The 26,842-nt window shown below is 40.3% G+C and overlaps 1 protein-coding gene across 3 annotated transcripts; it reads left to right on the top strand.

Moving 5' to 3' along the window:
- The first annotated feature begins 936 nt into the window (after positions 1-936).
- On the top strand, positions 937-17,843 carry PDCD6 (programmed cell death 6). Of its 3 annotated transcripts, XR_003249257.1 has the most exons (7): positions 937-1,037; positions 3,880-3,941; positions 6,351-6,395; positions 8,024-8,182; positions 8,913-9,022; positions 10,286-10,501; positions 17,818-17,843. XR_003249257.1 is itself a non-coding variant. In XM_026038367.1 (6 exons), exons 1-6 carry the CDS (start codon positions 952-954, stop codon positions 10,382-10,384), a joined length of 555 nt encoding a protein of 184 aa, XP_025894152.1. In that variant the 5' UTR covers positions 937-951; the 3' UTR covers positions 10,385-10,705. The 3 variants fall into 3 exon arrangements, 2 of the variants coding, with proteins under 2 accessions (XP_025894152.1, XP_025894151.1); XM_026038367.1 differs by lacking the exon at positions 17,818-17,843 and having other exon boundaries at positions 8,024-8,176; positions 10,286-10,705; XM_026038366.1 differs by lacking the exon at positions 17,818-17,843 and having other exon boundaries at positions 10,286-10,705.
- The last annotated feature ends 8,999 nt before the right edge of the window (positions 17,844-26,842 follow it).

Here is a 26,842-nt window from a genome sequence, read left to right as displayed (position 1 = left end):
GCCACTAGTCACGGTCCGGAGCTACACTTATTTATTTATTTCAGAGCTGCGCAGGCCTCTGTGGCTTCCTGGAAATAAGCACGCCCTCCTGCCTGCCCAAACCCTATCTGTACCTCCCTCTCACACTGGTTGGGAATTTGCATGCAATTATTATACTGCTTACTCATCGTGCCTGCTCTGGGGAGGGCTTTTGATCTGTGGGTGTGACTTTTAGTATTGGAAAGAAGACAGTTTTCTTAAGGAGGCAGGGGTTTTCCTGACAAGTTTGAAATGTATTTAAATAGTAAAAAAAATGTTGATTTTAATCAAGATCCTGCCCCACTACAGGGCATTTGTGCTGTTCAGACTAAGCAACGTGAATCATCCTTCAGCACTTCTAGCAGGACGGCACGTGCCGTCCCCTCTCTGCATCCTTACACTATGACAGCCTTCAGTGCTGTCTGTGTCCCCAGCGTTAAGAACATTCCCGGGTTCAGACCCCTGTTCCTGAGGGAAGGCGGATGCGCCTTTCCGGCAGCGAGAGGAGCTGGTTGCACAGGGGCTGCGTGCGGGCCAGCACCTCCCTGCACACAGACGGTTCTCCCTGGGAGAAGCAAGGAGCTTTGCAGGGTCTGGTCCTAAAATTACTAACAATAACCCGAGTTCGGGAGCGTTTTCCCGGATATTCAACCCAAGCAGCAGTGGCGCTGGCGCAGGCGCCCCGGAGCCGCAGGCCCAAGGGAAGGGCCGCGGCTCCCCCCGCGCTGCCGGCGGCGGCCGTTGGAGCAACGGTCGCGGCGGCGGCTCCCGGGGTTCCCCGGGCGGCGCCGCCTCCGCCCGCCAGGGCCGCGCGCCTGCCCCGCTCGTGACGTCACGGGCCGCGCCGGCCAGCGCGTCCCGGAACTGCAGCGCGCAGGGATCGGGACCGGGACCGGGACCGGGCTCCGCAGGCTCGAGGGGCTGCGCCGGGAGATGGCGGCCGGCTACCACTATAGGCCCAACGGCGGCAGCGCGGCCGGGCTGGCCGACCCGAGCTTCCTGTGGAACGTGTTCCAGAGGTGAGGCCGTGCGGAGCGGCGGGAGCGGGGCCGCGGCGGAGCTTCCCTTGGGAAGGCGCCGTGCGCGGCCGCTTCGGGGCCTGCCGGAATGAGCTCGCAGCGCGGACCTGGGAAGGGCGTGGGTTAGCCCCGAAATAAGGGAAGGTTGCCAGGAAAATGCTGAAATCGGTGCACTGAGAAACGGGAAGGGTTGCAGCCTCCGAGGGGTCGACGTGAAAACACAGGGAGGCTTCTGAAAGGAACGTGAATGTTTGTGTGAAAGCAGAGCGTGCGACCCCCTAGGATACCCTGAGGATGCCGTATCCATCAGGAGCAGAACCTGGTGGGGTCCATAGGCCGCTGCTGCTGGAGCAAGTGCCGCTGTTGAGGTGTTTCCAGCAGTAAAGCTGACTGGGGATTCTTGTGTCCGTATCCTGTGGGAGAAATGGGGGATGTTCTGAGATTGCGCCTGTCTTTATAGCAGACACACAGGAGGATCCTTCTTGACTAAAGCTTGGAAGAAGAAGATAAGGAGTAGATAAAATCAATAAATCACTAAAACCGGATAGTGTTTGCTCGGTAATTCTTGAGTGACTCGGGAATGCAGTGGAATGCAGTGCCAATCCTTGCGGAGAAACCTCTTCAGCTGAGGGCATGGGGTGACAACCATGAGTGCCGCTTTGTTTTTGAAACATCTGGAAGGAAACAGAGGAACAAGCTGACAAATGTGCCAGGCAAACTGGTAGGAACCATCTTAATCAATGTGGCCAGTGGGAAGCGTGGCTTCTGTTGAAGGACACCCTGTCTGGCGAAGGACTGTATAATTCTCCGCGTATATTTCGTAAGGAGAGAGTTTAGGTATGGATAGAACTGGTGCAGTTGACATCTGCGTAGGTTTCCAAGGGGGTTTCGACAATGTTGAGTATCAAAGGCCTTTAAAGCAGTTTAGTAGCTGTAAAACAGAAGGATAAATAGCTGACTAAAAAATAAGAATATGTGGTCATCAATCACACTGATGGACAAAGTTCAAAGTCTCTGAACTAAAGGTCTCAGAAAGAAGAAAGTGGGGCTGCTTGTGAGGATGGAGTAAAGATAAACGATGAGATGAAATTTACTTATTACACTCTTGGTATAAAAACCACTGGGAGCACCTTAAAATACTGATTGCCTGGTTTTAAGAAAGATGATGGTCTTATAATGATTGATGAAATCCAGAATATATATGTGATATATATATATAAAATTATATATATATATAAAAATATATATATATTTTAACAAAATTTTATGTGTAAAACGAATGTTCTTTAACCAGACTGATGCTCAGGACCAGCTTATAGGTACACACTCATTTGTGTGAAAATGTCAACTTAGCACTTGTAAAAGGTAAATTAAATGTTAGGAAGTGTTAGGAAAGGAATGGAAAATAAAAAGGGAGTTTCTTTTTACTGTTGTATACTTATATGCAATTTATGCCTGCGACTCGAATATTGTATGCAGTTTAGATTCTTTCCTTACCTGAGAAATGACATGATTGAAGTAACTTGACAAGTTTATAAAAAGATAGCAAAGTATAAATAAAATGGCTTCTACAGAAGGACCAACCAAGCATGACTCTGCTTAGAAATGGAAGTAACTAAGGAAAAATAAAAATTGCCAGTGGCACAAGGAATGAGGGGTATTGATCCTACTCAAAGGCAAAAAGTGGGAAGCATCAAATTAAGCAGATAGGTACAACCTGTGGAACTGATCAGCTTGTCATTCATTCCTCGTGCCTAAATGTCAGCGAGACTTGCCATTTTATAGGTCCTTGGTCACTAGCCCTAGTCACAAGGCTTTTTGGTTTGTTTCCTTTGACCTAAAAAGCTCTCTTCTCCTTCCTCTTTCCCTTAACTGCTTAAGTGTGGCAGTCTTCAGAAATGTGAGTTTGTAGGTTTGAGCCCCCCCAAGTCGAAGGTGGAGACAAAGTCCTGAGCGGCCACTACAGCCCTTGTGTAGAATGAAGCCACCGTCACCTTCAGGTGTCCTTCTAAGGGAGTGATCCTACTGTGTACAAATGGTTTAGTTTCCTAATTTCAGGATAAATCTCCACTTGCCAAGTCTGTATACTGTGAAAGCATGGCAGAAGTTGGTATCTGTGTACTGTTAAAATATGCTTGAATGCCAGAAAAGGGCCAGGCTTTCACAAGGTTATTTCCACATTTTTGAATGTTTGCCTATATGCAAATCATAATGCACTTAATCATACTTAATCAAGAGAAGGTTGAGAGGGGATCTTATCAACTTGTACAAATGCCTGAGGGGAGAATGTAGGGAGGAAGGGGCCAAGCTCTTCTCAGTGGTGACCAGTGACAGGACAAGGGGTAATGGGTACAAGTTGAAACACAGGCAGCTCCATCTCCATGTGAGGAAGAACTTCTTCCCTGTGAGGGTGCCAGAGCCCTGGCACAGGCTGCCCAGGGAGGTTGTGGAGTCTCCTTCTCTGGAGGTCTTCCCAACCCGCCTGGATGCCGCCCTGTGCCCCATGCTCTGGGTGTCCCTGCTGGAGCAGGGGGATTGAACTGGATGATCTCTAGAGGTCCCTTCCAACTTCAACCATTCCATGATACATTAGTGGCTTTTTCTTAGTTTAGAAGAGCTGTCTCTCCAGTGTGTATCCTGTTCCAGTATGTCTCATCAGTCGCAGTGAGATGTTTCATTTGTCGTACAGTGAAATGGTTTACCAAGGAAAAGGTAATTGAGTACAAGTTCCCTACAGGTTGAGTAGGAGCTGGAATGGTTGGATTTCTACAGCTGTTAGGAGCACCTGTTAATTGCACATTTAAAGCTTGCAACTTTTTTTTTTTTTTTTTTTTTTTGTCAGGGTTGATAAAGATAGGAGTGGAATAATATCTGATAATGAACTTCAGCAGGCATTGTCTAATGGTAAGTCTGTAAATTAGCAATGAGGTAAGTGATTGTAAACTTAATGTTAAGTTTCATGAGGCTGATTGCTTCATGACAGAATTCTTTGCTGGTGGGGGAAGAAGTTCTTTACATCTTTAACTCTATTCCATCTACAGCCAAAGGCTTAAGGAGAGGATCATCACCCCTTCCCTCTTCTCCTGTTTTTGTGAGCCTCTTGTTCTTCAGTTTTGGGTTTCAAGGAAAGTTTTCTGCGTTTGATGCATGATAATAATAATGCACTACAAACAGGTATTCCTGTGGTATTGATTGGCATTCTAGGGAGAGAGGCATGCACATCACTTCTTTCTCTCAACTCTACTTCCTTTAAAGCACAGTGATTTATATTCCTTCCTCATTACTACTAAACATGTTCCCAAACTTAATTCCTGAATAAAATAGTTTGTTCTGAACAAAACCTTCAGCAAAAGCTGAAGTTTAAAGTAATATATTTCATTGGAGATTGTGCTGATTGTAACAGCCTCTGCCACTTTAAATTTAGTATTCTGTGAAGTATCTTATCTGATAATCTTCACTACTTATTACAAAAATATAAATGATTAAATTGTATGAAGCTATTTTAATTCCTTACTTACAGTACAGATTAGCAGTTGCAATGGCTGGCAGTTATGACAAGTCCCCACCGAATTAACTCACTATTAGGCAAAATGTTTCCAGAAACAGAAATTAACTTGATTTTCCAGATTTCCTTTATTCCAAAGATTCTAGATTTTATATATCAAAGTAGTAATTCTATATTCTTTTCAAAATATATTGTCTAATAGATGATTGTGCATAGCTGTCCTGCAATCTCAATGGGCTGAAAGAATGTGGATGTATTTATTTCTAAAACCTTAACAAAGAATGCAGAGCTCTCATTACAGACTGAAGTTGGATTTTGGTGTTCTTGACATCCAGCTTTCAAAATGCAAGTTTTATATAATAACAATATACTTATCTGGAAGAGATTTATCATCCCTGTAGAGCTGTTTGCAACTAAAAGCAAACCCTATAACTATAAAAACCAAATGAAACAAAAACCTAGCTATAAAATCATACCTCCTTTTTTTTCTCTCCTGCTGTATAAAGTATAGTAAGGGAGATGGAGGCATTAGTCCTTTAAGTTTACTAGAACAGTCTGAAACTAGCACAGTTCTTCAGCTTTGGAGTCAATCTTCTTTATGGAATTTGTCTCTCTGAAAATTTAAACGTGAAATAAATTACCTTCTAAACTGTGTTTTTACGTTTTTCTGTATTCTGTGAGAGCTAAATGTTCCCACACTATTACTAATTCCATTTTTTTCTGTTCCCTATCAGAAAGCATACAACTCTAAGGCACTGTTTTTCTTTATACTACTGGTGTTTCTTACACTTATTCTCTTCTTTCTTTGCAAACTCAGACCTTATATTTCTTTCTATGTGCAAATTGTCACATGAACAGTGATAGTACAGTACAGACTTCTTCCACCTTTTGCTGCATCTTCAGATTTACATTCATACAGCTTCCTGTTACAGGAGAAATTCCACATTGGAATAAGCAAGAGCTTCCACCAATGCCCTTTGATTCAGCAAAGCAGCAATGTTTTTTCATAGGCTGCTTAATACCAGCATTAGGTACTTGTGGTCACCAACTGCATTGTCACAAATTTCTGTCCAGTACCCATGGTTGTATTGGCTGTTTTAAGTCCCTGGACTTTAGTGAAATTAATAAAAGCATTTTGATCTTCCTGCAACTGTCAAAGACTAGAGAAGTTACAGTGAGGTTCCAGATGAGAAGCAGTATGTCTTAATCTACACCTTTACATTTCTTACTGCTGTGGAATGCTTCCAACCTAGAAGAAACTATTCCAACATGAGTAGCTGCTCTCAAAATTCAGGAATTCAGAGAAGAAAGGTAAAAGAAGAAGGAAAAAAAAAAGAGAGAGAGAGAAGAAGAAAAAAGCTCCTCAAGTGATTCCTGCTCAAGCACCTTTAAGAAGCAGCATTTCTTACTGGTCTGAAAATTATGATTTAAATTAACACTTCATTGAACAAAACTGGGATTTATACTAAACAACTAAACAACATTTATTCCTTACAATTAGTCTGCTCCAATCAGTGGAAGAACTATGGTTGTGTGTGTGTGTGTGTGTGTGTGTGTGTGTGTGTGTGTGTGTGTGTTTTGTTTTTGTGCAGCCTGAAGAATGTATTTTGGTTTCTATGTAGAAGTCCCTGGATTAGTCAACAGCTTAGTTACCTCAAAGCAGCCTTGTTTTAATCGTGTGCTAGCTCTGCTTCATCTAGCTCTAAATTCACTGTGCAAGTTCTCATCTGTTTTTTTAATGCTGTTTGGTTGAATTTTTTTCAAGTGTTCCTTAGTATCGAGGAACTGATTAGTTCTTCCTGTTTCAGGTACCTGGACTCCTTTTAATCCAGCAACAGTCCGGTCAATTCTTGGTGAGTATAACTGAGTTATGTGAAGTGTTCAGGATATGTTGTTATTTTGTGATCTGCTCAGGTGATTGAGGACTCCACCTGTTGTTGCATGGCTCTTGACAAATAATTACAAATAGAAATGTTTAACAAATGCCTTTTGTCAAGGCCTTCTGAAGCAGTTTAATTGGTCATAGTATTAATAAGTTGGTCTTTCAATATAAGACAGTATTTCACTCTTCCATCCTGTGGAAGCCTAATGTTAGTAAGACACATGGAAATAATGGTGACTTTGAAAAACAGGAATGTACTCCTTTGGTACTTACGTATTTGCACTTGTGAAAGTAGCCCGAGAAAATGGTACAGGACAACTGAACAGAGAACGAATGCAATAAGGGTATAGGGAAATTGTCAGCTTTAAAAAATTAAAAAGGCATTATGCAGATACTGTCTTATTGTATTTTTTCCTGTTACATTTACATCCTCTGGTGTGCTCCAGAAAGACAAAACAGATTTACTTTACTTTTTTTTCTTTTTTTTTTAATGCATCTTAAAATACATTGCAGCGATGTGGAAGATCATAGAATCCTTAAGGTTGGAAGGGACCTCAGGGGTCATCTAGTCCAACCTCCCTGCTCACGCAGGGTCACCTAGAGCACAGGGCACAGGGCTGCATCCAAGCGGGTTTTAAAGATCTCCAAAGGAGGAGACTCCACAACCTCTCTGGGCAGCCTGTTCCAGGGCTCTGACACCCTCACTGTCAAGAAATGTTTTCTTAAGTTCCTGTGGAACTTCTGGTGCCTCAGCTTGTGGCCGTTTCCTCTAGTCCTATCGCTGTCCACCACTGAAAAGAGGCCAGCCCCCTCCTCCTCACTGCCTCCCTTGAGGTATTTATACACGCTGATCAGGTCCCCCCTCAGCCTCCTCTTCTCCAGGCTGAACAGACCCAGCTCCCTCAGCCTTTGCTCATAGGGCAGATGTTCCAGGCCCCTGATCATCCTGGTAGCCCTGCGCTGGACTCTCTCCAGCAACTCCACATCCCTTTCGTACTGGGGAGCCCAGAACTTCAGATAAAATAAAGATGGTTGTGGTAGAAGAGAAGATGCATTTAAATCTTAAGGACATACTATTTTGGTATGTTTTTTGATAAATATTCAGCAGGATCAGAATTCTGTCACTGTGCAACATGCTATTTGTATAAAAAAGGCACAGTCTGGACAAGTATTGGTAGATCAAATGCAGTTTAACATTTCAGCACTTTAGCAGTCAGTGCATGTTGGGCACTTTAGAATCTCTTGAATCCTTAGAAAAGAGTAACAGTATCTCCAGTTTTGTCACTGGGTGATCAGTTGATCAGTCAAGCCCTAAATCTTTTTGCTTTCATGTTAGAAATGAAAGCCCAGGAAAGAATAAGCATTATTATGTGATTCATCCTGGTCTTTCTTTTCTTTTTCTTTTTCTTTTTTTTTTTTTAAATCTTTTTATCTTTCAAAAACTTCTGTATTTGCTTTGGATTAATAGAACTTCTATCACTTCTATCTCAGAAATTTCTCATTTTCTTCAGAACTTTCCGAAGTGCCCTCATTTCCCTTAAAAAAAGTCTTTATTTGAAGACTTGTGTTTTAGACATCTGTTTCTTTCCTTTGCTTCAGGCATGTTTGACAGAGAAAACAAAGGTGGTGTGAACTTCAATGAATTCACGGGAGTGTGGAAGTATATCTCAGACTGGCAGAACGTCTTTCGAACGTATGATAGAGACAATTCTGGAATGATTGACAAAAATGAGCTAAAGCAAGCACTAACAGGTTTTGGTAATTCATTTGTAATTATAGCTTTTTCATAGGCTTGCGTTGTTAAATGAGCTTACGGCAAGGGCTGTACTATGACAAACGTGACTAAAAAGAAAAATGGATGGATGAAATGCAGGTACCTGTTTCGGGTTTAAGGTGCCTTTTAAGGGTCCCACGCTGCAAGCACTTTTCTTTTTGGCCTCTTTGTTTATTGACATTCCTGGTTTCATTTTTTCTGTAAATATGGAATATTTTCTGCCTATTATCCCCTGAGATCACTACCAATATTTCAGTTAAACATTTAAAACTTAGGAGGAGACTTAAGAGCGTTCCCCATTTTGACATGAAGCCAGCTGTCTCAGTAGCAATCTACAAGCGACAGTAGCATTCTGGCAGAGAAAGCACTTTAGTGCTTTCTTTAAAAAGCTTTAAAAATATCATCTTTAAAAATCTGAGATGCAGCCCTAAACAGTTCTCTCAACCCACTAGTTAGTTTAATCAGTAATTATTTGTTGTGCCTTTACATCATTATTGAGCATGAGTCTTTTGAGTGCATTTCAGCTTAATGCTGTTATTATACAGTAGATATACTCACAAAAAAAAACCCCAAAACATTATTCTCTTGTAACCGCTTATTGTTTTCTCTCTTTTTTTTGTACCTTTTACTTGCCCTTTAAGTGACTACAGTCATTCTGTGAAGAGAGTTAGGTTATCTAGGGAAGCCTCTTAAAGCATTTCTTCTTTTTCCAAGGTTATCGGCTGTCTGACCAATTCTATGACATCCTAATTCGGAAATTTGACAGACAAGGAAGAGGACAAGTTGCTTTTGATGACTTTATTCAGTGCTGTGTTGTCTTACAGGTAAAAAAGAAGAAAATGTATTTTAACTTGCAATTGGAAAAACAATATATTGTTCCTTAAACTTTTCCTTTTGACTATATATACTTGCTTATAAATAAACACCCATTTAAATAAAGTGGACAAGAGATGTTAGAAACATCTTGCTTTTATTTTCTTCATCTGTTACCTGTTTTTATCACTTAAACTTCATATATTTTTTGACTTATTTATGAGGAAAAATAACACAAAATAGTCTCAATGGTATTAAAAAGAAAACACTTAATACTATTTCCACTAGCCTAATAAATACTTTCCTTCCAAATCTTGGGTGCGTTAGAACTAGAGTGTCATGTCCCCATGGTATAATTTTCAACATAATCAGAAGTTAAATTCTCTTAATCTAGGTTATAGGGCTCTGTACATATCTCTGTTTAAGGCCAGACTAATTAAAAAAGAATTTGACTGGTCTAATGGATTAGTTGGTCTTTCTTAATTGCTGCCCTGCAAGGGTCGTTCTGTAGTAAAGGACACTTAAGCCTTTCGGGATACCTTTTGTAGCAAATATATATATGAATGCATACATGAGGGACAACTAAAATTCTTGTAGTTATGTTTTAAGACCTAAAAACCCATCACTAAGTAATTTCTTCCTTCGATACTTAACTATTCTCACTCTTTTGTAATGCACATAAAGCTTTGAGAAACATTGGGAAGCTGTAGCAATGGACAAGCTAAACTTCTAGGAAAAGGAAGGATTTTTTTTATTTCTTACAGTGGCCAGCGTTGTGCCAGAAATGTTTTCTGACATGTAACAGGAAGAGAACGGTGCTGAAATATTATTTCCTTATTTGCAAACATGTAATTTTGTTCCTTTATAGCCTTACGCTTATAGCTGCTTCTTGCTGCTGTAACATCAAGTTGTGCTTATGTTCTTGTGTAACTTACTCACTTGTGTAACTGCACTTGTGTAACTGGGGCTAACTGTGCTCTGTTTGAAGAGCTCTTTAAAAGAGAATGTCATTTAGTTGGTGTTTGTGAAGCCATCTGGGATTTGTATTGGTCCGTTATCTGTCTTTCCTATCGTTGTTAAATACTCTTGGGTAACTGAGGGGCTTCAGGGAAGCAAGTGAGATCCCAATAACACTATATTTGGTAGAAAGTGAGAATTTGAATTCTCACTGATTTCCCTCTCTAGATCTATGACTCTGAAATGTTTTATGAACGTGTCTTATGAGCCTCCTTGCCTTTCAAAAACTAGTCACAGTTTTATTCTTTTCTTTTCAGAGGCTGACTGATGTATTCAGACGTTACGATACTGATCAGGACGGCTGGATCCAAGTGTCCTATGAGCAGTATCTTTCTATGGTCTTCAGCATTGTATGACGGTGACAGCTAAGGATTGTGCACTGACATTTTTACAGACTGGAGCTGCCAAATCATCATGTACTGAATAAGATTACTGATATATCGAAATGGGTACAACTTCTCATTCTTAAATTTGTACGTTGGTCACTACTTTCATAACTTCTGTACTGTCTGTTGCATTTTACTTTTTACTGTTGTACCACCTGAACATATCATGCTTACTGCAGCATAGAAAGCACAGAATCTATATTTAACCAGTGTCACGTCACTTTAACTTTCTTCCATGTATCTTGCATAGAGCAAAATGACACTTTAGAAAGGCCAAATTAAAATAGTGCTTGTTAGTTTGTAAAGAAATTTAAAAGTCAGACTTGTACAGCATGTTTTGCATGTGCCTTACTTTTATAGAAATTTAATGTATTCATTTTTAATACAGAGTTTAAAATTAAGTACAAATACTTGACTAACTTTTTGTAGTTTTCTTTTGCACATCATTTTAGGGGGGGTGGGTGGTTACGTTTCTGTGGTTTATTTTTCCATGGTTTAGAGCAAAACTATAGCTTGTAGCAGGTTCTTAGAATACCTACCGTGTGGCTTTTAGCTGGTGAAGTTTGGGAAGGGGAAAAATGGTTGTTTAAAAAGAAATTCAACTGGAAAGTAAGAGCTTTACAAAAGAAGGCATCTCTCATTTAGGCCTGAGAGATGTGGCTCCATGGCTGCAGACCAAACAGCAGGCTTTTGGAGAGATCACTCAAGGAAACTGAGGAATACTGCAGGGAATTGAGAGAGGCTGTTGTATCCAGACCTTTTTGCCAGAAATCACAGATCATTTTATTGGCTGGGAAGTTTACAGTTTATCCCCCAACACAGGTTCTACTTGGACTTTTAACAACAGTTTCATAAGGAAATTTGGTATTAGTTCAAAGGGTTCTGGTATAGCCTTAAAAATCTTGACTTAACGTCAAAGTTGATGGTATAGTTGTGTTAGTGCCGAAGGATAACAAGCATTTAAATAGCGATGCTCTGCAGGCTGTCAGTGGAGACTCATAAAGATTATTTCTTGATGAAGGACCAGAGTCTGGAGCAATGGGAACAGGAGGATTTCTGTGTGTGAGGAGTAGCCAGAAGGTAATTCAAGAAAAACAGCCAATAAAAACAGGAGTGGAGAGAGGTCTCTGCTTGTGTATCTTACTGAAAAATAACTGGCAGGGTGGCAGAGCTCTCAGGGCCTAGGTCTCAAGACCTCCCCCCTGCTCCTTGACGTCTCATTACCTGGTGCCTTTGGGGACAGCCAAAGTTTTGTTTTTACAAGATGGAGCTTTAAACAGGTACCTGGCTTTATAATAAGAGGAGCAAATTATCAGCTGAATCCTCCATCAAAGGTGGCGGAGTTGAACTGAGAGAGAAGGAATAAGTCAGTGTAAATCACCATCTCTCAGGTATCATGCTGCCGGGACTAGAAGAGAAGGGAAAACAGGCAGGTCCTCAGGGTGGATGTCTCCGTTGGCAAAAACTGATGGAGCGAGAGACGCTGCATAGGAAACCAGCCTGATTTATTATTTAGCCTGGCCCTGCAGAAGGAGGGAAGAAGTCACAGAAATCCTCCAGATGAAGCCATGATACTTAGAACTCACAATTTTATATAGCCCTAGAGGGAAAAAAAGAAATTTAAAAATAATAATTTTTTTAAAAAATTCACTCCTGACAGAGGCAAGTGATCCCTTTGCAGAGTTGCACCCTGTAGGTGCCTTTTTTTCCCCCTCGTCCTGTGAATGCCGGGACTTTGGACTTCACACAGCAGTGTGTTACTGTGATAAGAGAAATGCTGCGTGTTTGAAAGCAGCTAGTACAGCCCTTGGCTCCATCTGTTTGATAAGAAAAGGGCGTTGGGCAGTGGGGAGCAGAGGCGTCTGGGCACTCACTGGGGAGGTGAGAGCTGCGTGCCAAGGTCCAAGGCGCATCGGGGGCTGCCACGACAGAAACCATACGCCGGAGCTCTCCATTTCCAAATTGTGCAAAGATAGATGGATAAAAAGAGACCAAGAGGAAGCTGTGTTGCAGCTCGAGCTCTGCCTCATCCCTGCGACTGAAAGGAACTGAGAAAAATAGAATTGCACTGCAGGTAGCAATTGCACGTGAGGAATAAAGAAGACCTGGAGCACATAGCACAAGATAGCACGAGCTTACAAGAATATGTCTAAAGGCAGACAGCCACAGTGTCACCTCAACTTACTGCTCAGGAATGTAAGGAAAAGTTAAGTACGAGCCACTGATAAACATCATGGACAGACAGATGTTTTCCAGCATGTCATTTTGATTAAAGAACCTGTCTCTGACCATTATTTTAGCTGATTCTCCCATAAATTCTAATGTACAGATTAGACTTCAAGTCATTTTTTACCAGATTCATTCTGAATTACGGGATTTAAAAGTCTGCATATATTTCCCATCTGTCTCTTTTTATGTCACAAAACTGGAAACAAGTAAAATAAACAGTCTGGGGGATAGGTACATTTTTCTCATATAATAGCACATTAAGCCCAGATAGCAGAGTAACTGTGACACTCTCGTTCTGCTAAATAGAAATACAGTGTATCAATTTTTAAAGAAAAAAAATATACACACACATATATATATAAATATTAAAAACACTAATCATAAAACATTAACTGAGTTGACTTTGAATTTTTGTGACGAAATTTGAAATAAACCTGTATTTTCAATAAATATTTTCCTGAAATAGATAACAAAAGTAAATCTTTCTTTCTTTGTGGGTAGAAGAAAAGACTTAAAAGGGTGATTGGCTTTTGCCTGACATCAACATATTTCTGATATAACTCCTTTACATGAGAACTAATCACAAACTTACTTTGAAATGCTGAATCATACAGAGCCCACTGTTTTGCATGCTGGTCGTTGTAGGCATATCCTTTTTCAAAGTCTTTTCAAAATAAAGGGACCAACAACATCTTCATCTTACCTGACATTCTGCAATGCTGGTAGTCTCCGTGTGAACAGCTCCCAGAAAAGCAGTAATTATGTGACCTCCAATCACTGCTGTAGTCTGGCTTCTGTTGTGTGTATTCCAGAAACCTAGATTCCTCATTCCACCTGGAGCTACCTCTTCCTGAAGAAGCAGGATTTGCAAAACACATGCACATATTCCTAGACTCAGCACTGTTGTAAGAACAGCTTTGTGAAGGTGAGCTTTTTGAGTGTCTCCCAGATGAAGCTTATGGGGCAGAAGAAGTGGGATAGGAAAGTCCCTGATCAGTTATGTTCCTTAATCTTGTACGTGCTTGTTGATTCCTCCAATTTTGCCCATCCTGTGGCATTCTGGCAGGGAAGGTACTTCATCACACGCCACAGAACCTGTGTCCTTCTGAATGCCCATCACTGAACTTGTCTCATGGGAGGAGGTCCTACTGTGAGAAGCCACTGAAGCCTCCCAGACACTCACTCATTGACACCACTGCGAGGACCTCCAGTCTGAAAAGCAGAAGAGTCACCGGTTCAGACATCCTTGCAAAGCCATTATGTCTTAGTGCAGAGGAAGATGGTCCTTCATGTGTTTGTAGCTATATGAGTTATCAGGAGCCTATGAAACTTTTGCATTATACTGCTCATACTGAAACAAAAAGTTTGATTCCAGTTAAGAGTTTCCTAAGAGAAAAAATAAAAGGGCACTAAAAGTTAGTGAAAAATTACTGAGAAGGCCAAAACTCCGAGGTTGCATCAAGTGTTTTTCTCCTGTTCTTCTTAACAACAAAAACATTTTTTTCCCAAATAAAAATCAAGATCAAACTGCTAATCTGCATGAAGTTGTAAAAATGACACTTCCATTCAAGCTGAAGTCATTTAACAAGTCAGCAGAGTCCCAGTAACTGCAATTTGAAACTACAGATATCAAAAAAGTGATCGCAATTCAACCGGCAGCTAGGGCATTAGCCAGAAATCTTTCAGAAAAGTGTGTGCTGAATTCTGTGAACCACTAACTGACAGAGGTGACTGACTGACTTTGTGCACATTTTGCTTCTTCATCCCAGCCTTTTTTGTTATTCCTGCAGCTATTAAGTTTTTATGCAGAGAGGCTATGAAGAACCAATGGAAAGACAGGAACAGTTTATCTCAGTCTTAATAGATGAAAGCTTTCAGTGTGGATGGATAATAAAAAGTTGTCCGGACATCCATAAAAGAAAAAAAGTGATACATCCAAATGTAATAGGTAAAGTATAGGGGTAGTTTTATTCTGCAAGAAATAACTGTGAGTCCTGTCACAAACAGAAGACTAACCAAAAAAAAAAAAGTTAAGTTCACCACGTGGTGGTGAACTTAACAATTTGAAACACTCTACATGTGACTTAAGGATTGAAAAAAAAAATCAGATTCAAATGAAAATTTGGAATTTACAGTATTTAAAGAAATGAGACTTACACGGAGAGAAATGACAAAGATAAATGGATAGATACTTTACTAATATTAATTTAAAAGACAAAGCAAGGCTTACTGCACCCCTGGTAAAAGTAGCTGAACTGACACAACTTCTCCACAGCAGCAGCAGCAGCAGCAGCAGCAGCAGCAGCAGCTGTGCTCTGTTATCATCGTGTTTTCCCCTGCTGTCCTGTTTTGCACCAGCAGTTTTGCTGCAGCACCACAGGCAGCAAGCCTGGACTATCTCCTGGCACTCGGTGCCTCAACAGTCCCACTAGATAGTGGCAGCAAGCAGCAGCACTGCCCTTGTTCAAATTCTGATACTGCTTGTGAGGGTGACTCAACAGACAGAGGAACGATGCAGAATGCAAGGAGTAAGTTATAGCTTGAATTTAATCCAGCAAAACATTTGGATCTGGGATTGTGTTATAGCTGCACTAGCTTTTCAAAGAGCAAAGCCCATAAAAATATTCTTTCGAAATTAATGTTGTCTTCAAATGAGTTTGATCAGTAATCAATGACTCCTTCACTAGTAAAACTGCACAAAAGTTAATACTTACCAAATTCTGATCACAATTATTTTACATACACACCAAGAACTCTAGAGCTTTCTGTTTCCAAATGGTATTGCTCTGTAGAAACATAGCAAGAGGGAGGTAAAAGTCAAAGACTCAATACTACAGTATTTGTTGCATCATCTTGCAATCTTGTAATCTTTTCAGTCCAAAACAATCTTGTAATCTTTTTTGTCCAAAAACAAAGATAGTACTTCTATATCACAGCAGTCAACATATAATGTTAGGCCCTCAATAGATAGCATTTAAGCAACAGTTACTAACAAATATGACAAATATATTATTTCCATTGTTGAGAAGAACACATATCACTTCTAAGCCATACATTTATTTCAACAACTTCATAGATATGCATACTGATTCTGGGCGTGTTTAAAAACTCTACAATATCACAGTGGCAGCTAGATTAAGATTCTTGAATTCCCTTCGTTGAATCTGCTTTGGGCAGCTAGTCACAGGCACACAAAGAAATGACAATTGCAAGGCCAAACAACAGGTGACTGTTTGGATATGTGCTGCCTGACCGTGTTTCTTAAGAGACTGACATTTTGAAGGGCTCAAATACTCTATAGTCCTGGGGCAAGAGTCGCTTGCAGGGAAACAAGTCAAAACCATTAGGCTTTACAGCATTATAATATCGTAAGAATCTGTTGTTTCAAAGCATACTTACTAGAGCAAGAATGCACTTCAATACCTAGTAAAGAAAGAACCAGTGATGCAAGAGAATAATAAATTGATGTTTTCAGAGCACAGCTGCTACTTCTGTCTAGATTTTCAGCACATCTGAAAAAGACATGGCTGTACTATGCATATACATCTGGACATGTGAGGCAGTGAAATAGCTTTGCAAGACAAAACAAATAGTTCTGGATAGCACATTATAACAAAATAAAGTTGCAATGAATATTTGAAGACTAACGAAACAGGCTGTAAGGCAGCTAAACGTAGCAAGCCTGAAGTCATGCACATTGCCGAACTATGTCTTCATCAGAAAGGAAAGTTGTATAGACTTTCTGACTCAAGACTGATTCAACTCAGCGTGCCACAAACAAATGTGACATTGCATATTTCCCTGGTGTTCCTACCAGTCACCTCTCAGGGTCACATTATCCACATTATAAGTTGTCTTTGGTAAATCCACACAGGCTATTCCCAGTCACCTTTTTCCTTCATGTACCAGTAAATTACCTCCATGAGGACTTGCCCCATAATATTGCCGTGGTCTGGGTGAGCCTGTAGCTATATGGATTCTGCTTCTTAACTTTCTGAAGATAAGCATGACATTTGCTTTCTTCAAGTCATCAGGGAACTCCCTTGATCATCACGACCTTTCAAAGAACAAAGAGCAGCCACTTTCTCAACACCAGGTACATGTCATCCTGTCCTGCTGTCTTGTACATGTTCAGTTTGTTATTCCTGCTAATCTGATCCTGAACTGATCCTGCTCCAGAGCACATAGCACTCTCCCCAAAACTTTGCAACTGCACATAAAGATCTGGAGGCACAGTTTACCAGTAAAGACCAAAGGAAGAAAGAAAAAGGCAGATATCTCAGCCTTTACATGTCTCTCATCATAAGACTATTTTCTCTATTCAGCAGTGGTCCCAAGTTTCTCTTTTGCTGCTATAATACTAGAGGGACTGAAGCATCTCTCTTTTGAGGAAAGGCTGAAAGAGCTGGGCCTCTTTATCCTGAGAAGAGAAGACTGAGAGGGGATCTTATTAATGTACACAAATATCTTAAGGGACAGTGTCAAGGAGATGGGGCTATTTTCAGCAGGGCTCAGCAATAGGACAAGAGGGAATGGGCACAAAATGAAACACAGAAAGCTCCATCTGAATATGAGGAAAAATTTCTTGACTGTGAGGGTGATAAGAGTATTGGAAGAGGTTGCCCAGAGGGCTGGTGAAGTCTTCTGCTCTGGAGATATTCATAACCCACCTGGATATGATCCAGGGCGAATCATTCTGTGATACTGACAGACACCTTCATGCTGCCCTTACATCCCTATAACCTCCAACAAAACTTCGTCTCACTTAATTCCATCCTAAATACTTGAGCAAAACAATTGCTTCTTGGTAGCTTGTCTCTGCTTCTACTTTCTGTGTGCTTCCCTTTTGCACAAAAACCTAGTTTGGAGTTGCCTTTTAATACACACTGCTATGCTCACCCATTTTCTTGCATGGCAGAATAGACCATTTTTGTACTATAAAGAGGTTTTATCTGAAGGATGATGAGTTCTTTTGGGTGTCTTTTCCTGATTACTACAGTTTCCTTACAGTTTCCTGAAGAAGCCAAGTTTGTTCTCCTGAATTCCAGGGTCATTGTTCTAATACTTGACTTCCTCATTCCCTAGATGATTTTAAATTCTTATCGACTCAGGTTCGTTTTAACTAAGGCTGCCATTCACCGTTACATTCCTGATCACTTTCCCTTTCTTTGCAGGTAGCAGATCCAGCTGAACACTTCTCCTTGTTGGCCCATGCAGCAGCTGCATGAAAAACTGGGCTCAATTCACACTGAGATCGGTTGCACTTTGCCGTGATACTTTCTCAGCAGATGTCAGGGTGGCTAAGATCCGCCCCCAAAGTTGGACTCTCATTTGGAAGACTTCTTCCAGTTACAGACCTTCTTCCAGACAGCTCGTTTCAGACTGTCTGATCAAGAGGAAGGAGACACAGCTACCATGATGTTCACCTTGCTGGCCTTCTCCCTAAGGTCCGACTTCAAGATCTCAACAACCACCAGCCCATTCAATAGCAGTGCTCTTGAATACAGACAGGCATTTCCAAGCATCAGTAGTAACTTCAATGAAGCAATAGTTCAATTTGAAAAGCTCAGGCTGGAGTAGTGAAGTAAACCTTTGGGCTTATTTCCAAATTGCAGCTGCTCTGTAGAGCAACATTGAAATCAGGATTTAGAAAGGAAAATACTGGCATAGGCAGAATTCAGAGACTCAATTAGGCTAGAATTTCCTGTATTAGGCTAGAATTTCGACTCGATTAGGCTAGAATTTCCTGAACACCACTGTATTAGGAACCTACAACACAGTTCATACTGGTGCACTCCTTGTCAACCTTAAGTAGTCTGTGTAAACTTCGCCCCTTTCAATAAAGTCACTGTAACTTTTATAAAGAACAAAATGTAGCACATGTATTCTTCTTTCAGTTGGCAGTAAGCAACCCATATGTAATGTCAAGGGATGTAACTCAAATCTAATGTATCAGAATGCATTTTTTGCATAAGGAGTTTCTTTTCTTTCTTTCTTTTTCTTTTTCTTTTTTCCATTGTTCATTTCAAAGGATTTGCTAAAGAACCTTACTTTCCACTTTTACCAGTGATTCAACATACACTTTATGCTTTTTGTTGACTGAACAGAGCTGGAGACAACTGTATGGGTTTTCAGAGAAACTCAATTCCATATTAACATACTTTGTTGTTGTTGTTGTTCATTTACTAGCAAATTACTGTAGTTATCTTAAGCATCTCCAGAACCACAAACCAAGGAATTAATAATGTCTAGGGAACATCATTAGTCTGACAATTCTCTTTTTCTTGCATTTCAAATGAGAGTGGATGAACCTCTTAAAATTAAATATTTTGTGTTATTACTTAGAATTTTAATATTTTGTGTTATTGTTAAGACTATCTGAGTTCATTTACTAATTCAAATCATATGAAACATAAATAATATTCAAATAATTCATAAACTTCATTAGGTAATTTGTCTTAGAGAATCCTCAATCTAGGAAGAAGAATTAGGTTTGTATTAGATTTTCTGATTAGATTAGATTTTCAGTGAGCAAAAAGATCAGAAAGAAACGTGTCTATCAGCACAACTGGAAATCCACAAAGAATTACCAGATGAGAATTTACAAGTGTCTTTGTGGAAGTAAATTCTTCAGGAACAAGTCATCTAACAATGTATAGAACAGACAGCGTTTACAGTGCTCTGGATATTAAGACAAGCTTTAAAAAGTTGTGTGCATTTAAGATATAACCTAAAAATAACAACATAAAATGAACTTACATAACTTACATAAAATTAAACCGCATCTAAAATATTACCTTACATTTCAAAAGAAATGCAAAAGCGTACCATCTAGAAAAAAACAGCAGAAACAGAAAACAATAACAAAAACAAACAACATACCAACTAGAAGTTCTTTTCTTTTGGGGTTGTTCATAAAATCCTTCAGACAGGTCATGTTCGTTGTCAGGCCTCGCTTCACTAAGGTTAATCAAAATTACATGTAAAAGGATATTACACTAAATAAGTTACATCAATACAAGCAAATACATTATACGGTTTGCATATAATTTCCATGGATCTAAAGGAGTTTCTAATGGAAGGACAAAGCAGGATTAAGCAGGACAAAAATAATGTCTTTAGAAAGGAATTAAAGTAGAAGTCTCACAAACTTTAATTTCTTCAGAAAATACCAACAAGGTTCAAATTTACAGCACCAATCATGAAAGCTTTCCTGGACAGAAAACAGAAAAAAAAAACAACAAAATTAAATTAGCCTCTCCCTATGAAAAGAACCCTCAGTGCTCACGTAGCTACACAGAATTCTTTTTCATTTAAAACCCAGAAAACATATTGTTTAGTTGAGAAAGAGCTAAGGGTCAGAATTCAGTAAAGCATTTTAATCTTAAAATCTAATAGGGAGACATAACTTTCACTACAGCAAACTCTTCTTGTACTCAAGGCAGACCAGAAGCTGTGAAACAGTTAATATGTTACTGAGTCTGAACTAGCAGTATTTGAACCTTGCCTTGTTCCTCCAATGAATCCAAGTTTTCAACACTTGGGTTATGCACTGTCCTAAAATGCTTTTACAGTACTTATGGTGAAGTTGGAGAGCCAGCAGAGTTAAACTAAATCTATCTGCAAAACAATCTTACATATCCATTAAGTGTATTCAAGTGCATTCTCTTTTTGTAATCAAGTTGCAAATCTTGATTCTCCATTCTTTTCTTTTGGAATACAGGAGGCATTTCTACTCTCCCAAGAAATACAGTGCAATACAGAAACCTTGCATTCTTGTTGAAACCAGAACAGTCCTACCTGTACTTCACATACAGCTTACAGAGTAGAAATTATAACACCTTTTTTATGCTAGTGGCATACATGCAAAGGGCTGTTCTCCAAATATGCGGAAAAAGGTGTTACACGGAAGGATTTTGTCTTTAACAAACTGTCTGAGCAAGAAAGTTGAGCTATATGTGCCAAAACAGAATAAAAATGTATATTGTATATTATATTCCAGATATATGGAACACTTCTGTCTGCCAACTACTCCTTCAAAAAGTCAGGCTATTTATTTACCTCATGAAATCTTTCTTATTCCCCTATTGCTTTTTTAGATCTGTTATAATGAGTAAACTCATGCAAATCACAGTGTTTTCTAACCAGTTCAACATGCAACAGGTTTTCAAAGTATGTAATAGAAAGTCAACACCAAATTTCCCATGAACATTATTTTGCATATGTCAATTTTCTTTCCATTATTATCCATTGCAAAACAACTTCACAAAATCCAAAACTATGCCACGATAGCAATAGCAAGATACTCAAAGTACAAAATATACACAGAACTAGATGGCAGTTATCCCAAATCATAGACGTATTTTTTATATATATATGTGTATATATAGGTCAAGGACCTAAAAATCATCATCTTGAAGAACACTGCAGTCAGTGACAAGCACAAGCTTGTGAAAAAGAACCAGTCTCAGGAATAGTAAGGAGATTCCTTCTTAAGAGGTATACAAAGCAGAATTAAAATATAACCTGATATTTTGTCAGTTAAGCACCCAAAGACTTGTTTGAAGACTTCCATGATTGTTTCACATATTATAGAATGAAAATGAAATCACCTTTACCTAATTATATGATTAATCTAATAATCATTTTCTAGATTAAATCTACTGCTCTGAAAAGTGTCAGGAAAAAAAGGCTGCTAAAAGTCCTGCTAAGTCTTTACAGCAATTTCAAACAGAAACGGAAAAAAATAATAAAAAGAACAAATAGTATCACACTAGGGAAAAAAGGCATTGCAGAGTTAAATGCTTGGATAAAAACATGTTAAAATTACATCTGGTTTATGAAGCAACATGTCATCTAGTCTATTCTTAACCCTCAAAACCTTTAATGCATCAATCCAACAGGTAATAGAGCATTCAGCCTGCAAAATGCTAATAAAGGTATAAATCAAAAAGTCAACACTTACTTGCCTGTAAATTAACACACCAAATTACTGACTCATCATAAAATCCTATGAAACACAACTTTTTGAATGTCTGTGCTTATGCTATTTTAATGAAAGCAACAAAACAACTCTGAATAAAAGTAAAATTTCTATTCAACAGTTAATGAAACTTGGTAGGATGTGTATGCCATGAAGATGTTGAGATTATTTTGTGAATATTTACATCTTCCCCTTCTGCAGCATTCCTCTTAAGAACTGTATATGATTTATCACTTCAAACTATCGTTTCAAACAGGTGGTGTGAGAATTAGAAGAAGGGTTAAAAAATAAATCTCTTTGGCTTATCAAAAAAAACATTCCTGAAGCTTGTGTCAAGTGAAAAGTTGACAAACATATATGTTTTTATTCTTTGGTTATAGATATGTCACTTAAAACAAACAAACAAAAGTCAAAACACACAACAAAACAACAACAAAAAAAGCTTTTGTATTTACAGAAGCAATATGTTCAAACTATTTACCTAAAAAATATGCTCAGTGGTTTGAGAAGCAGCCTCTTTCTAAGAGCAGCACAAGAGTGGAGAATTTTTTTAAGGTTAGTGATACTGATAACACTAACAAAGCTAATCAGTCAACATATAGAGATAAAACTTTTCAGTATTCAGAAATAATCTGGATAAATATCTTTGATTAATCCTGCTTTGGTTAGGTACCCAACAATTTGGTTAACCAAAAGCAATACAGAAGCCCTGTATATGAACTCAAGCATTCCTCCAGATCTGTTAGAAATTCAAGCTTCGTAGGGCAGCTTGTCTTAAAATAATGCTTTTCAAAGTAAAATGTAACAGGAAACGCAGGCAAATGAAATCAGAATCATTCCACAAGTGCAGCAATCCTTCTAACCTTTTTCTTGGAGTGTTCTACAGTGACTGTACATCTCCTAAGGAGCAGTCACTTCTTATGCTTTTCAAACTTCATCTTACAAAAAAAAGCACATTTATCACTGCCATAGGAAAGTAGCATAGGAAGTCAAAAGAGGCTAACGAGGAATTGCTATGGAAGTTAACTAGGAAATAAAAAGTAACAACTAAATACACCCCAAAAATTCTTGCATTAGCAAGACCTTTTTGGCAGGTCATGAAGAATACTGAGGTATTATCTTTAAAAATATGAAGTGGCAGGAACCTTTTAAGAGCTTCTCCTTCATTCCCTACAGATTATGGATTCTTAGCTTTCTGAACATCTCTGCAGTGGAAATCCAACAGGAAGGGATAAACATACAGTGCCTAGACGAAATGATCAGGCTTAGGAGAAACAGAACTATATCCTATATCATAGAATCACTGCAACTTCATTCTTTATTACATCAAAGAGATCAGAGAAACGATGTAGGAAGTCATCCTCATGTCATTAAGAACAAATATACGTACACGAGAACAATTAATACAGGAAGATTCATATGTGCAGGTATTCCTTACTATATTCATCTAAAAAACTAATTCACACTTGTACTGTCTGTTCTTGATCTACTGCTGCACATATTTAATAGGTGTACTGGAATAATATAAATAAATAAATAAAATCCAGTAGAATGATATAAATAAAATACAAAGAACGTAACACATTATAACTCAAACGTTTCATCCTTTACATATGATCTAACCTTCAAAATTGCCATAAAGGCTAGTAAGTAAAGACCACGATACTGCATATATTCCAGCCAAATTCACCACATTGCAGACAACCAAATCTCACTGGGCCTGGCCAAGTTCTTCATCACATTAACAGTATCTCTCACATACAGGTTTGATTTACCACAGCTGAACTGAACTAGTACCACACAAATTTCGGTGAACAAAGTCTTTAGTAACATATTTCAGCCTATATTCCAAAAAGATATCAAGAAAATTACTCACTTCATAATAATATATATTTTTTTCAGATTCCAGTTTAGCATCTTTGCTTGACTTCTTCATTCACACTTATTCTGCAAAACTAGTTCACTATGCACAGAAAAATGAAAGGCTACTTCTTGCTTAAGTATTACTTGGGAGCAGAAGTTTACTTAAGTAAACAACTTGGGAGCAGAAAGGAAGGAACTGTTACTTGGACGAGTTACATAAGGTAAGCTGAATTTTCCAGAGGAAACATAAGCTCTTTCATCCCTAGAACACACTTATGACCTTAAGCTTTCCGTAAACATGGCTCCATCTAAAGCACTTGATGGAAACTCTGGAGATAAAACACCCGGTGCTGGCACCTCCCATTGTGAGTGACTGACGAAGCTGAGGTTCCTCAGGGCCACTCTCACATGGGGCCTCTCAGCGAGTGATTCAGTGGGCAAGGAAGCCAGACGGAGCCGCACACGGAAAAGTGGATGGAGAGAACACCCAGCCAAGACTCAACACTGAAGATGCCTCAAGACTCAGGATGTGGCCCGCCACATCCTGCACCTCCTTCCACCACTCCTGCTTCCTAAGAGCAAGGTCACTAAAAGCAGAGCACTGAGTGACAGGAATGTGCGCCTCCCACACGCTGAGGTGCCTGTCCCAATAACCCAAAGGAAAAGGTTATTGACTGATAGCTGTGTACTAGCCAACCAGAGGCAGGAGAAGTGGGGTGAGGTGAATTGTTAAGATAACTCTCTCAATGAACTGTCCCTTTTGCACATTCTTCACCCTCCCCCACTTCCTATCTCTCCCCACCCACCTCTTCCCCCTCCATCCTCCCTTAATCACAGAATCACAGAATCACAGAATATTCAAGGTTGGAAGGGACCTCTAGAGATCATCTAGTCCAACCTTCCTGCTCAAGCAGGCACACCTACAGCATGTGGCACAGGGTGGCATCCAGGCGGGTTTTGAAGACCTCCAGAGAAGGAGACTCCACAACCTCCCTGGGCAGCCTGTGCCAGGGCTCTGTCACCCTCACAGGAAAGAAGTTCCTCCTCACATGGAGACGAAACTTCCTGTGCTCCACCTTATGGCCATTACGTCTCGTCCTATTGCTGGCCACCAGTGAAAACAGCTTGCCCCCTTTCTCCCTGCATTCTCCCTTCCTGAACTTATACACATTAATCAGATCCCCTCTCAGCCTTCTCTTCTCCAGAGAAAGCAGGCCCAGCTCCCTCAGCCTCTCCTTGTACGGGAGATGTCCCATTCCCTTAATCATCTTGGTTGCTCTTCTCTGGACCATCTCGAGAAGCTATACGTCCCTCTTATACTGGGGTGCCCAGAACTGAACACAGTACTCCAGGTGCGGCCTCACCAGAGCTGAGTAGAGGGGCAGAATCCCCTCCCTTGACCTGCTGGCAACACTCCTCCTGATGCAGCCAGGATCCCATTGGCCTTCTTCCCCACGAGGGCACACTGCTGACTCATGGTTAACTTGGTGTCAACCAGGACTCCCAGGTCCCTCTCCGTGGAGCTGCTTTCCAGCAGGTCGACCCCTAATCTGTACTGGTGCCTGGGGTTATTCCTCTCCAGGTGCTGGACCCTGTGCTTGCCCTTGTTGAACCTCATGAGGTTCCTCTCTGTCCAACTCACCAGCCTGTCCAGGTCCCTCTGGATGGCAGCACAGCCCTCCGGAGTGTCGGCCACTCCACCCAGCTAGGTGTCATCTGCAAACTTGCTCAGGGTGCACTCCGTACCCTTGTCCAGGTCATTGATGAACAAATTGAACAGCACCGGGGCCCAGTACTGACCCCTGGGAGACACCACTGGCCACAGGCCTCCAACTGGCCTCGGCCCCATTTATCACCACCCTCTGAGCTCTGCCATCCAGCCAGCCCTCGATCCATCTAACCGTGTGCTCGTCTAGTCCACTCTCCCGGAGCTTCCGTATGAGGATAGTATGGGTGATGGTGTCAAAAGCCTTGCTGAAGTCAAGGTAGACAACATCCGCGGCTCTCCCCTCATCCAGCCAGCCTGTCACCCCATCATAGAAGGCTATGAGGTTCGTCAGACATGATTTCCCCTTGGTGAATCCATGCTGATCGCTCCTCAACAGCTTCTTCTCCTTCATATGCCTGGAGATTCTCTCTAGGATGAATTGCTCCATCACCTTTCTAGGGATGGAGGTGAGGCTAACCGGCCTGTAATTGCCCGGCTCCTCCCTCTTGCCCTTTTTGAAGACTGGAGTGACGTTGGCTCTCTTCCAGTCTTCTGGCACCTCCCCTGCTCTCCAGGACCTCTCAAAGATGATGGAGAGAGGCTGAGCACTAACCTCTCTCTCTCTCTCTCTCTCTCTCTCTCTCTCTCTCTCTCACACACACACACACACACACACACACACACACACACACATCCCTTTTCCCTCTTGGGTCTCCAGCTCTGTGTCTTGTGCCCATCCCTTCTCCTCTGTCTTTTGTACATCTTCCTCCTTTTGTACTTCTCCCTCTCGCACGTGTCCCTCTCTTGAGCACAGTGCCATTTCTCTTTCTCTCCCTCTCTCGTGAACCCTCTCTCTCATGTATGTATATATGATCCTCTCCCTCTCAAGCACACACCTCCTCTGTCTCCTTCTTACACGTCCCTCTCAAATGCATATGCCCCTTCTTATTTGTCTGTCTCTGGTGTTCATCTTTCTCCCCGCCTTACACACACTTTTCTCCACCTTTTCCACTTGTCTCTCTCTCTCCTCCTCTCACCCGTATGCCTCTCTCTCTCTCTCTTTCTGGTCCCTCCGCCCCTTTCTCCCCTCTCTTTCCCACTGTTCCAAATCTTACAGCTTTGAATGTGTCTGGTTTGTGAAACATTAACTCCTATTGGGGGCTGGCACTGTAAAAGATCAAAAAAAGAATCCTGCATGGTTTTAATTTAAATGCAAATATTTATTTTAAAATGTTTTCATTTTACATTTCATACTGGTAATAAATGTAAAATATAATTTAGGAAATACACTTGATAGCAGACTGAGGAAACAGTACAAAAAAAGACAAACATCAAAGTGCACCTGTTTTAATGAAATTCTAAAATATAAAATCCACATTTTACTGCCTATTTCAATTAGCCTGCTATTGATATATTTTGAAGCCTATAATAATTGTTGTATACAAAGCAGCATAGTTGATAGGGGGTAGGTTACACATTGTGAAAAGAATTGTCAATCATTTTGTCCTCTCAGGAGCTGTTTGGTCCACTGCACCCAAAGTAGCTATTTACAGAAAAATTTTGTGTGTCTGCTATCTGCTTGCATAAATAGATTGCCTTTGGAAGTAGTATGATTGTCTAAATTGCATGCATAAATGCACATATG

This window comes from Nothoprocta perdicaria, unplaced genomic scaffold (assembly GCF_003342845.1).
Source record: "Nothoprocta perdicaria isolate Ctin4 unplaced genomic scaffold, notPer1 scaffold_209, whole genome shotgun sequence".
In the NCBI taxonomy this organism is placed as follows: Eukaryota; Metazoa; Chordata; class Aves; order Tinamiformes; family Tinamidae; genus Nothoprocta; species Nothoprocta perdicaria.
Note: the sequence above shows the minus strand (reverse complement) of the source record. Positions and strands in the feature narration are given on the sequence as shown.